At 41.2% G+C, this 13573-nt stretch overlaps 1 protein-coding gene across 1 annotated transcript in view; it reads left to right on the top strand.

The window, feature by feature from the left end:
- The window catches only part of fkbp8 (FKBP prolyl isomerase 8), a 12377-nt gene extending 407 nt beyond the window's left edge, over nucleotides 1-11970 (top strand). Inside the window, exons 2-9 of the mRNA XM_062038554.1 lie at nucleotides 103-345; nucleotides 5957-6126; nucleotides 7927-8015; nucleotides 8116-8336; nucleotides 8412-8584; nucleotides 8653-8730; nucleotides 9540-9674; nucleotides 10730-11970. Of these exons, the coding sequence (XP_061894538.1) occupies nucleotides 111-345; nucleotides 5957-6126; nucleotides 7927-8015; nucleotides 8116-8336; nucleotides 8412-8584; nucleotides 8653-8730; nucleotides 9540-9674; nucleotides 10730-10816 (1188 nt within the window). The 5' untranslated portion in view covers nucleotides 103-110 and the 3' untranslated portion in view covers nucleotides 10817-11970. The remainder of the gene's footprint in view (nucleotides 1-102; nucleotides 346-5956; nucleotides 6127-7926; nucleotides 8016-8115; nucleotides 8337-8411; nucleotides 8585-8652; nucleotides 8731-9539; nucleotides 9675-10729) is intronic.
- Nucleotides 11971-13573: the final 1603 nt, after the last annotated feature.

Genomic DNA, 13573 nt, shown 5'->3' with positions numbered 1-13573 from the left:
AATATGTTTGAAGTCGTCATGAGTGGCGATACGTTGGACAGTGACGTCATGCTAAACAACTCCGCATAGTTGACAGTTTAAAATGTCTTCCATCGTTATTAGGTCACACTATGGACTCTGCCGACTTGCACGCAGCCAAGCGGAGGAGGAGTGGAGGGACGACGTTGCTGGACAGCGGTGAAGATTTTGAGGTCCTGGATGAAGATGACCTTGACGACGAGCCGCCTCCACTGGAAGATGCCAGGGTTGGGAAGGAGAAGGAAAATGATGCACAAAAGTCTGTGAAGGAAGCTGTAGAAGAGGCTGTCCCAGCGGAAGAATCTCAGGAGTGGCTTGATGTGCTTGGTAGGTGCTTTGTTAGAACAGTGTTTTTCAACCTTTTCTGAGCCAAGGCACATTTTTTTCCATTGAAAAAATCCCGAGGCACACCACCAGCAGAAAACAAAAAAAAATTTAACTCAGCAGCCGATATTGACAGTAAAAAGTCGTTCTCGCAATTGTTGGACATGAATTCAAACCATAACTGACCATGCATCACTATAGCTCTACTGTCACGACCTGTCACATCACGCCGTGACGTATTTGGAGTTTTTTGGTGTTTTCCTGTGAGTAGTTATTTAGATCTTCTCTTTCGCTCCTATTTTGTTGTTGATTGTCATGGCATGTACGGATGTACTTTGGACGCCGTCCGCTGCTCCACACGCTGTAAGTCTTTGCTGTCGTCCAGCATTCTGTTTTGTTTACTTTGCAACCAGTCCAGTTTTAGCTTTGTTTTGCATAGCCATCCCTAAGCTTCAATGCCTTTTCTTAGCGGCACTTGCCCTTTGTTTATTTTTGGTTTAACCCTTGTGTGGTGCTCATATTGTTGTTACTCAGCCAGTGTTTGTGGGTCTGATGGACCCGTTGCATTTTGTGGCTTTTAATGCCTCACAAACACTTTTATGTTAAAATACTGACTTATCCCAAAAAACATCTGTAATGAAGTGCATCGAGAGGCTGGTAAAGGAATACATTGTCTCCAGACTTCCCCCCACATTCGACCCATACCAGTTTGCTTATCGCCCTAACCGCTCCACAGAGGACGCCATCTCCTCTGCACTCCACCTGAGCTTAGAACATCTGGAAGGAAAGGACACACACGTGCGGATGTTGTTCCTGGACTTCAGCTCAGCATTCGACACCATCATCCCGCAGCACTTGGTGAGCAAACTGGCCCCCCTTGGATTCAGTACCCTTTTATGCAACTAGCTGCTGGACTTCCTCACAGACAGACCCCAATCTGTGAGAGTGGGCAACAACACCTCCAGTGCCATCTCCCTGAGCACCGGCCCCCCCCCAGGGCTGCATCCTGAGTCCGCTGCTGTTCACGTTGATGACTCATGACTGCTGCGCCAGGTCCATTACTAACCACATTGTGAAGTCTGCGGACAAGCCGACAGTAGTGGGTCTCATCCGTGACAACAACGACATGGACTACAGGGAGGAGGTGAAACATCTGGTTGACTGGTGCAGAACCAACAACCTGGTCCTGAATGTCGACAAGACCAAGGAGATCATCTTTGACTTCAGGAAACACCAGTCCAGCCACGCTCCACTCTTCATCAACGGCACAGCGGTGGAGATAGTAAGCAGCACCAAGTTCCTGGGGGTGCAGATAACTGACAATATAACCTGGTCCCTACACACCGGAGCTCTTGTAAAAAGAGCCCGGTAGCGCATGCACTTTTTGCGTCGGCTGAAAAGAGCACAGCTCCCTCCCCCCATTCTCAGCACATTCTACAGAGGCACTATAGAGAGCAACTGCATGTCTGTCTGGACTGGAGCCTGCAATGCCTCAGACTGGAAGTCTCTCCAGAGAGTGGTGAGGACGGCGGAAAAGATCATCAGGACTCCTCTTCCTCCTATCCAGGAGATCGCAAAAAGCGACTGCCTGACCAGGGCTCAGAAAATCTGCAGGGACTCCTCCCAACCCCACCAAGGACTGTTTTCACTGCTGGACTCTAGAAAGAGGTTCCGCAGCCTCCGTAGCAGAACCTCCAGGTTCTATAACAGCTTCTTCCCTAAGGCCGTAAGACTCTTGAACGCACCATAATTAAATTATCCCCTCAACTTCCCCCAAAAATGGATGAACTCGCTGGAATATAAAGACAATATAACATACATCCATAAACGTAGATGCATATGCAAAAGTGCAATATATTTATCTTTACAGTAATCTATTTATTTATATCTGCACCTTATTGCTTTTTTATCCTGCACTACCATGAGCTAATGCAATGAAATTTCGTTCTTATCTGTGCTGTAAAGTTCAAATTTGAACGACAATAAAATGTAAGTCTAAGACCCACAAACACTGGCTGAGTAACAACAATATGAACGTTGCATGGAAATTTATCTGCCAGTTTCTGCATCCCACAGGGATTCTTCTTTTGTGTTTCTGCACCTGCGGTTCCCACACAAGGTTGCAACATTGTTTGTCAACACTGTCTGCTCTCATTTTCTCGCACATTTGATCCTCTGATGTTCTGTGTACCTACACTCTGTCCTCCTCGTGTGTGTGTGTGTGTGTGTGTGTGTGTGTGTGTGTGTGTGTGTGTGTGTGTGTGTGTGTGTGTGTGTGTGTGTGTGTGTGTGTGTGTGTGTGTGTGTGTGTGTGTGTGTGTGTGTGTGTGTGTGTGTGTGTGTGTGTGTGTGTGTGTGTGTGTGTGTGGTACACAGAACATCAATTTCCACACTTCTATTAGCCCCGGGTCCAGTGGACCCCGGACATCTTATATGTAATAGAAATGTGTAGGGGGGTGTATGGTGTGTGTTCATTAAATATGTATTCTGATATATGTTCTCCACAGAAAATGAGCCAAAGCCAGTGAGTCTCAGTTTGAAAAATTAATTAATTGTATCATTTTTCTTTTAAAAAAAAACGAAAACGGGTCCCACAGACCCGAACACCACACAAGCATTACATACCTTTTTACCTGCACGCTGCCTCCCGCTGTCGTCTGCATATTGTGATCACGACAAACCATGTTCCCGACATCTGCGAAGCAACCTGCTGCCACATTATAGCGTCTTTGGTGCTATTTGTTGGGTATTAATAAACTAGATGAATAAATCTCTCGTAGGCTCAACAGTCCATACAAAATCTTGATATTGCTAGCAAACATTGCTGAACAGCAGGGACATATACAGCTAAATAATGAGACAAAATATGAATTTCACAGCATAAAAACATGACAGTGTGTTTATCAATATAACATCAAATGTTATATTAGGTCCCTTTCAGGTCGTTCTTATGTGTAATGTATAGTTGGCACTTAATAGCGCTTATGCTTTCAAGGGGAACTGGAATTTTGCCCATCATTCACGATTCCTATGTAAGACAAGAGAACACTTTTTTTTTTTCGGTCAAATGGTTTTGTTAGTATTGATTGTGCCTGTCAGCCCAGGTACCATGGTTATCTCTTTTATAATCTTTATTTAATTAACAATATCATATAAAAGATTACATGCCAACTAAAGAAACGGTACTTAAGAATACAGTATTTATTTTGAAATCGTACAGAAACCTGAACGATGTGCTTAGCATCCTTAAAATGCACAGGGCAGCACGGTGGGCCAGGGGTTAGTACGTGTGCCTCACAATACAAAGGTCCTGGGTTCTGTGTGGAGTTTGCATGTTCTCCCTGTGACTGTGTGGGTTCCCTCTGGGTACTCTGGCTTCCTCCCACCTCCAAAGACATGCACCTGGGGATAGGTTGATTGGCAACACTAAATTGGCCCTACTGTGTAAATGTGTGAATGTTGTCTGTCTGTGTTGTCCAGGGTCTACCCTGCCTTCCGCCCGTGTGCAGCTAGGATAGTCTCCAGCACCCCCTGCGACCCCGTAAGGGACAAGCGGTAGAAAACGGATGAATGGATGGGCATTCTAAGTCGTAAAATACGACAAGTATGAGGTGGCTAACAATGTAGCTAATCTTGCCCATAAAGCACTCTTAAAAAACATCCCACAACTGCCAGCAATACTCGATTTACATCTTATGACCTGAATATTAACCAAGTAATAGCGATATTGTTATTATAAGACCTAACACAGACAAACTATTTTAGTGGCGCTGTGGTCACAGAGAGCTTGTGCTGCTATAGGGCTCAAAGTCCATGTGATTTTACAAGGCAATGTGGGGATAAAGGCTTTGTTTACAATGTGAAAGCAAGCAACAAACTTGATTAAAATGGATCGTACAAAATAAAATAAAAAACAAGGGACCGTACCGAGACAAACCGTAACCTATTCCAAAGGCTCGCTACCTGGAAAAATTATGAAAATTTGTGGCATTGACTCGTATGAGCTATGAGCACGTCCGATGCATGAGAGATTTGAATCATCAAGTAAAGGAGCCGCCAAACGTGTCTATATTACGTCAACAAAGTCAGTTTTAATACCGGTGAAGAATTTCAGAATGCCAAGTTTGTTAAGGTACATTGTCGTCTGTTCAAATTGTGCGTAATCTGCGGCATTTATCTCTTATGTGTCCGAGATGCGTGAGGTCCCCCGGCCTCCTTTCCTGAGCAGGTTCCCCAAAAAAACAAACCTATTGTTACTGTACATTGATTGTCGCCCGCAGCTAGCTTGGCTAATGCTAACATGTGTGAATCTGAATAAGATATGCTTTGTTTCAAACTTACCAGCCTGAAAATGCCAACATGTACCAGGTGATGGTGTTAAAAGTGAAGTTTGATCATCTCAGTGCTTTCCAGGCTATTCGCTGTCTCTTTAATAGCTTTATAACCCACTTCCTTTGGCTTTGCTTTCACGCTGGAAATGAGAAAAATCTCACCAAATCCTTATTTTTCACTGAAGCGATCATGAACACGGTTGTCGCAGTTAATGATGTTGCAGGTTTGCGCCATCTTTTGAACTTGTTAAAGACAAGAAAGAAAACTTAGGCACATAGTCTTGCATTCACCAATATAAATAGCGATTCAGAGTCCAGCCAGACCCCGTTTCCACGTCACACTTTCAAGCCATATATTGACATATTGGGCCAGTGAACGGCTACATCGCCGCTGATTATAAATCATGCCTGTCCCCTGAAAAGTAGAAGGTTGTGGCCATAAACCGAGAAGTTAGTCAACTTTGACATTTAACTTAAAGCCGAAGATGACGAAAAAAACGCTCGTTTGTGGCCACCTATTTTTTTTTTTTCCCTGCGCTGGATTATGTTTAATCCTTCATCTAAACGGGAAATAAATGAATATGCCATCAGTCTGCATCCCAGTGAAAGCAGACATTGTACAGTAAATGTACAGTTTGTATTTGTTGTTCAGCACTTAGCAATAGTGTTTCATGATGCTTACTGTTTAAGTAGAGCTGGCTCTCTTTAGCACGCAGCTTCTAAAACTTGTAGTCCATCCTCCTTATAGTTAGGCTCACAAATATTAGGTTGTGTATCATAATTTGTCTCAAAGTAGTCATTGTTGGCTCTAATGAAGTCTGCAAGATTAGTAGTGTTGTTGAAGGGAAAACAAACATTGTGATGCAGGTGTGAAATTAATACGCCACTGTATGCTTAAAAAATTATCAAAATACCTAAATATTACATGTTATCATAAATATGCCCGTTACCACATTACATATATACTTACAGCATGTATATAAAATGTTGATGGAAGCTTTTCAAGGTTTTTTAGAGTGCTGTAAAGGCGGAATAGAGCGAATCCGATTACCTCCATTGCTAGCGGACTTTTGCGAAAGTTTGTTTGCTAGTTAAAATGCATTAAAAAAGGATTGTGAATGATAGGCAAGATTAAAAAAAAGTGTATGTTTGAGTGTGTCACGGTAATGACGTGGAAACATGACACAAGGGGGAAATTATCTTAAATCACAATTATATATTGCACATGCTTACCTAATGTAATGTCCTCTATATGTATTTTTTTGTTTATTGTTTGTCTCAAGGTAATGACCAACTGAAGAAAAAGGTCCTGGAGGCTGGCCAGGGCAGAGACAGTCGTCCAGAGAAAGGACAAAATGTGAAGATTTGTCTGAAGTCATTCCTGAAGGATGGGACACTGGTGGATGAACAGCAGGTGCTCTCGTTCACGCTGGGAGATGGTGATGTCATCCAGGTATTTTATTTCGAATGTTCTATTTGTGTACTATATATTCATGCTTTCTTTAAAGGGGCTACTTGCAATTTTTATGCAGATGCCCAGAAGGGCGCTAACTTTGGATTTTAAGCATTTTTTTTCCCGCCCTCTTATGACTTTTAGGACATAATGACGTAACTATGCCCGTGCTTAACACGTGCATGGGCATTCGTTTGTGTTGTTAGCTAATGATAGTGATTTGAATATCTAACACTAGCTATCATCATAACATCACTGCAAACTGTTTTGAAATGTTGAAAAATGAATACCTTGCTATGGTAACATAAGATAGCAAGTGGTGGTGTTATATTCTTTGGTTTAAACAATGTAACAGAGCTTGTTGCAAACAGCCCCATTAACTCTGTGAGACGTTTGTGCATTTATAGCAGTTCTTGACCGCACAACATGGTCCTTCACTTATTGACAAAGCTATAGTATTTGTTTGCTAAGGGTTTGATCAAATCTGTAATTAAGTAGTTTGCCCTGTCGATGGAGAGACTGTGCTTTAAAGGGGAACTGTACTTTTTTTGGGGTATTGCCTATGTTCACAGTCATTATGAGAGACATGAAGATGGATGTTTTTTTTTTTTTTTATTCTAAATATTAAATAAATGTGATCAAAAGTTTGCTTACATTGGAGCCTATGGGAGCTGCGAAAATTCAAGAAAAATATCCAAACACTTCCATTGAGGTACTTATACCTCAATGGACCTACATGATGTATGTATAATATGTAATGTAGTAACGGCCACATTTTTAATCAAATGTAATGTTTACGTATTTTGGTCATGTTAAGCATATCAATCATTGGTACTTTAACTTTAACTTAACATATGCGGCGCATTAATTTAAAAAACATTTGCTTTTTTTTTCTTCATTACTGATTATTACTCACTGCCGACTTTATGAGAGTAGACAAACATAATAAAAGGTCTGCTGTCATTAGGATGCCGACAGCTAGGATGTTCATATATTCCCATTTAAAGGAAGAATGACTACAGTCCGGGGTGGGGGGACCAAGTGTCTTTTCGTGTCTTTGTCGCTATTTCCGGGTCCTAAATGGCTGTCAAAGTGTACCAACTTGTCAGATTACATCCTCAGATGCATGATTTATGATCTACAACAGTGGTCCCCAACCACCTGTACCGGTCCGTGGATTTATTGGTACCGGGCCGCACAAGAAATTTAAAAAAATATATATATATATTTTATTTATTTTTTATTAAAATTAACATAAAAAACACAAGATACACTTACAATTAGTGCACACTCATTCACACTCATTCGCACAAAAGGGTAGTTTCTTTCTGTTATTAATATTTCTGGTTCCTACATTATATATCAATATAGATCAATACAGTCTGCAGGGATACAGTCCGTAAGCACGCATGATTGTATTTTTTTATGACAAAAAAAAACTTCTAAGGAGCAAGGATAACAATATCACTAATACTTGGTAAATATTCAAGCCACAAAATTTAAATAGAGAATTGTTGGCTGTTTTTGAATGGTGATGTATCAGATTTTATGAGCGGAATAGTGGAGCTCCCATTGGCTCGGCTGAAAGCGGACTTTTATTTACGTTTATTTAATATTTACAATGCATAAAAATAAAATCCATTCGTCATGTCTTTCATAATGATTGTGAACGATAGGCAAAATCCCCAAAAAGTGCAGTTTTCCTTTAATTGTGTTGCATTCTAGTTGGTCACAAGAATGCAGGAGAAAAAACTGCAGATGTCTGGTCAGTGAATTAACCATTTTGTACTGTACTTTCAGGCACTGGACCTCACAGTGCAGCTCATGGAAATAGGAGAGAAGGCCCTCATCCTAACTGATGCAAAATATGCGTATGGTACACGAGGAAGGTAGAGATGTTGTTGTTGATTTTTATTTAGAATTTTATTAAATTTAATGATGACGTTTATGAATGTTCTAATTGAAACTTTGGAGTATTTTTTTCTCCAGTTCGGAACCAGAGGTCCCCCCAAATGCTGAGCTGTCCCTTGAGATAGAACTGATGGAAGCCACTGATGCACCAGACCTAGAGCTGTTGGCTCCGATAGAAAAGATCGCCCTGGCCAGCCGTAAGAGAGAAAGAGGCAACGTGCATTATCAGCGGGGTGACTACGCTTTTGCTGTCAACTCTTACAGCATCGCCCTGCAGATTACGGAGTCCAGCTCTAAAGGTAGGGTAACAAAGCTGTTGGTTGTTTTCTGGACAAAAGCTCTTTTTTCCATCTCCTGTATATTTTCATCCACAGTCGATATAAGCCCAGAGGAGGAAAACGAGCTGGTTGACGTGAAAGTGAAGTGTCTGAACAACATGGCCGCCTCGCAGCTCAAACTGGATCACTATGAGGCGGCTTTCAAATCGTGCGTCTCAGCCCTCGCTCACCAGCCAGATAACATCAAAGCACTTTTCCGCATGGGCAAGGTACTTTCCCTACTGTGCCTTTGCCCCTGGCATTGTTTTAAGCTTACCATCTTGTGCTTGCACCCAAGGTGCTGGCCTTGCAAGGCGAATACGCAGAAGCCATTCAGACTCTGAGAAAGGCACTGAAGCTGGAACCAAGCAACAAGGTACTTTTCACTTTGCAACAAAGTGCTATAGAACACAAGTCAAAGTTACAGAGTGTTCCCAAACATTGTCAGCCATGTTTTTATCTTTTATGCTTAATATTTTAGTCAACTAAATTTACTGTAATTTCAGCAGACAAAATAAAATGTTGTGTATTTTCGTTAACTAGAACTAAATCAATTTAAATGACTAAAATTAGACTAAAATACATTTTCGTCAAAAGGCTATGACTAAAACTAAATTATTAACTGCTGTCAAATTTAACACTGGTGTAGTATTACTTGTTTTTTTACTATTGTTTGCCACCAGATGGCGCTGTGAGGTAACCTATCATGTCCCGACCTACAGTTAGTGGTACTGAGCTGCTGATTCATCATTTCAGAGGATCTGCTTTCATGTGGCTTTAAATAGTTCAGTTTCCCTTGCACCACGGTCGGATCTTGTGCCTCCTGTTCAGCTCCAACAGATGGACATACAAGGTTCTTATGTCCTCCGTGTGTGGGATCCATGGCCAGAATCCACTCATTCCTACACCAATCTGTCAAACAGCACTTGGCCTTTTTGAGCTTTCTGTTCAACACATAAAGTGGAAATTACAAAGAACAGCACACTTGAAAAATGAGTCATTATTGAGGTTGACCAAGTAGTGTCTGAGAAGGATTGAGCTTCTGTAATTATTCTGTGCACAAATCATCCCTGAACCTCCTGAGTCTTTATGTAAAGATGTTGTCTTTCTTAAATCTGCTTTCGCGAGTGTGTACTGGTTTCCAGTGGATAGCTTAATTATGTCCCTGGTTTCTATCCTGCTAAGACAATCCATGCAGAGCTGTCCAAATTGGTGAAGAAACACTCTGAACAAAGAGGAGCAGAGCAGGCCATGTATAAGAAGATGCTGGGGAACCCCACGAGCAGCATCCCACAGAAATGCTGGGCCAAATCGTCATGGGTGAGTTTTGATGCCCAATCAAGTCAGAGCCAATCATAGCACATTACATTTGGTAAGAATCAGGATAAATGCACAGATCCAGTGTTTATTTTTAAACCTTAAAGTCACTATAGCGCAAATGAAACAGTCTGTCTGATTAGATATCTACCATTTTGGCTTTGGTTGAGGTTTACATGATGAAGCAAGCATTTACATTTATTTTCTACTGTAAATTTATATTAACACACTTGTTTTAAATATGTATGTTCTCTGCAATTCTCTTACTTGGCTATGGGGATAGTTTATGGATTAATTTTAATTTAGAATATTCTGAGCTACTGTTTTCAGGCCAATATATTTAGCAGAATAATTCAACAGCGCCCTTTGTCTTGAGTTTATGAAGATCCTTTTTAGCAGCTATTCTTCCTGGGGCCCAACAAAATTATACATACAAAAACACCTTAAACAGCAAAAACAAACAATTATAAGACATTCCAAAATAAAACAAAGATCCACTACTATATATACATATTTATGTATGTATGTACAGTATATATATATATATATATATATATATATATATATATATATATATATATATATATATATATATATATGTGTATATATATATATGTATGTATATATATATGTATATATATGTATGTGTGTATATATATATATATATATATATATATATATATATATATATATATATATATATATATATATATATATATATATGTGTGTGTGTACAAACTACAAAATATTTTACATGTTGTATCACATACATTTATAATATCTCATATAATATATCTGCTGGTTGCAGCCCATTAATGCAATCCACTTTGCCTCAACTGCTTAATCAACAATCAGTTTCACACATTTTACAGTATTCTTAACAATCAATAATTTAACCATCACTGGTTGTAACCAAACTGCAGTTCATCTCCACATGAAAGCAAGTGTGTGTTTTCACAACTTTTTACAGTGGAAGGAAAGAAGCGGTTACACAAACAATTGACTTGCATTGCATTATTGACACACGCTCTTCTCTATATGTTCCCCGTTTTCATCAGGGTCTTAGCTGGAAGTGGTTATTTGGCGCCACTGCGGTCGCCATCGGCGGTGTGGCGCTATCAGTGGTCATGGCTGCCAGAAATTGAAGCGATCGGACCAAGATGCACATCTGGCAGCAGTGCCTTCCGACCATTTTGGGTAAAAGTGGGGGTGGACATGTCATTCCGTTGCCTCTTCACTCTCCTGACTGTTCTGTTCTGCTTACTGGCAGCTTGATTCATGCATATTTTTCATACACACTTAGACTATTTTTTTGTCTTCACTACTTGAAAGTAGGGCTGCAATGTTCTGGGAAAAAATGACAATCCTAATTTGTCTTTTCGAAAAATCTGATTCTTTTGGACAATTTTGCACACGTTATCTTAATTATTCGACTCCTTACGGCTTTAAAATAAACAAACAATGGTCTTTCTGAAGTTTTCCATGCAAGGTCCCTGTCCTTCCGGAACCTTTTAATAGAAATGAAAATAATAAGACAACATAATTATTTCGTGAGCTGATTGATGATAGTCAGCAAGTAGAACCAGGGCAGCAGAGCCAACCTGCCCTGGCCGGCAATGCTCGCTGTAGAACGTGTGGGCTGACAGGGCTGCGAGTCCTTGAGTAAAATAACTGTTTGTGATACAGATTCTTTTTTTTTTTTAATCGTCAATTAGAAATTAGATAGCGTGTTAGTGTGTATCCCTGTCATGATTTGTTACGCAACAATTTTTTATTTTTTTTTGGTGCAGCGTTGAATGCATCGCTGAAAGCCAGGTGTGGGCTCAATGTTAAAAGACAATTGACTTAGGCTCCAGTGACCCTGAAAGGGATAAGCGGTAGAAAATGGATGGATGGATGGACTTTGTAGTGGTTGTTCCACATTTGATCATTCCAAGTACAACATGTAGTAACAGTAGTAGTAATCACCATGACGACAAGGGTGGAGTACGGCTACATTGAGGTTTGACACTGCAGAAGGAAAGATTTATTTTTTTACATTTCCGTCACTTATTACCTCAGGTTTATGTCGATTGTGACCAAATGTTGAAAAAGTCTAGTATGGATGGTGTGTTTTTTTCTTCTTCTTCTTTTAAACTATTACTTTGGTTGTTAATTTAATTCCAGCTACATAGCTTGTTGTGTTGCAGTTATGCACCCCTGCTTGAATGAGTCCTAATAGATCTAGTGGTCATTGCAACTAAGATTCGCTGTGTATTTATTTGATTTTCACCTGAATAAAAGTTTATCTGTCATCACAGCAGTGTAAATGTTTATTTTGGGATTTTGATACTTAACACTTTTAATTATATCAGTGGTTAGAGTGTCCGCCCTGAGATCGGTAAGTTGTGAGTTCAAACCCCGGCTGAGTCATACCAAAGACTATAAAAATGGGACCCATTACCTCCCTGCTTGGCACTCAGCATCAATGATTGGAATTGGGGGTTAAATCACCAAAATGATTCCTGAGCGCAGCCACCGCTGCTGCTCGCTGCTCCCCTCACCTCCCAGGGGACGGGTCAAAGGCAGAGGGTAATAAAACACATTTGTATACACTTGCCTTTAAATAAAGCCCCCTTTTAGACCAGTTGATCTACCGTCTCTTTTCTGCTCTGCCCCCCTCTCCTGCATGGAGAGGTTATAAGGTGACCACAGATGAATTGCCAGCTGTTCAAAGTCGGGACCCGGGGTGGACCACTCATCTGTTGGTGACGTCTCTGCGCTGCTGACTTGTCTCCACTCAAGATGATCCCCTGCTGGCCCCACTATGGACTGGACTCTCACACTATTAACTAGATCCACTCGACGTCCATTGCACCGGTCGCCCAGGGGGGAGGTCCCCTCCAAGGTTTCTCATTGTATCCCATTGGGTTGAGTTTTTTTCTTGCCCTGATGTGGGATCTGAGCCGAGGATGTCGTTGTGGCTTGTGCAACCCTTTGAGACACTTGTGATTTAGGGCTATATAAATAAACTTTGATTGGTTGAATTTCACCACACCTAGTGTGTGTGTGACTATCAGTGGTACTTTAACTTTATAACATTGTTGTGCAAATACTCACAAACTAAACCATTAAGGTAAAGAGAATTGGCAAAATGGTGGTACAGTACATTTAAGAGTTCAAACCCCGGCAGAGTCATACCAAAGACTAAAAATGGGACCCATTACCTCCCTGCTTGGCACTCAGCATCAAGGGTTGAAATTGGGGGTTAAATCACCAAAATGATTCCCGAGCGTGGCCAGCGCTGCTTCCCACTGCTCCCCTCACTTCCCAGGGGGTGGAACAAGGGGATGGGTCAAATGCAGAGGGTAATTTCACTACACTTAGTGTGTGTGTGTGTGACTTAGTGGTACTTTAACTTAAATCACCAACATGATTCTCGAGCGCAGCCACCGCTGCTGCTCACTGCTCCCCTCACCTCCCAGGGGGTGGAACAAGGGGATGGGTCAAATGCAGAGGGTAATTGCACCACACCTAGTGTGCGTGTGACTTATCAGTGGAACTTTAACTTGAACTTAAATCACCAAAATGATTCCTGAGCACGGCCACCGCTGCTGCTCACTGCTCTCCTCACCTCCGAGACGGTGGAACGAGGGGATGGGTCAAACGCAGAGGGTAATTGCACCACACTTGGTGTGTGTGTGACTTACCAGTGGTACTTTAACTTGATCTTAAATCACCAAAATGATTCCCGAGCGCGGCCACCGCTGATGCTCACTGCTCCCCTCACCTCCCAGGGGATGGGTCAAATGCAGAGGGTAATTTCACCACACCTAGTGTGCGTGTGACTTATCAGTGGTACTTTAACTTTATAACATTGTCGTGCAAATACTCACAAACTAAACCATTATGGTAAAGACAAG

This window comes from Entelurus aequoreus, linkage group LG27 (assembly GCF_033978785.1).
Source record: "Entelurus aequoreus isolate RoL-2023_Sb linkage group LG27, RoL_Eaeq_v1.1, whole genome shotgun sequence".
NCBI lineage: Eukaryota > Metazoa > Chordata > Actinopteri > Syngnathiformes > Syngnathidae > Entelurus > Entelurus aequoreus.
This window is presented reverse-complemented; position numbering and strand designations above follow the sequence as displayed.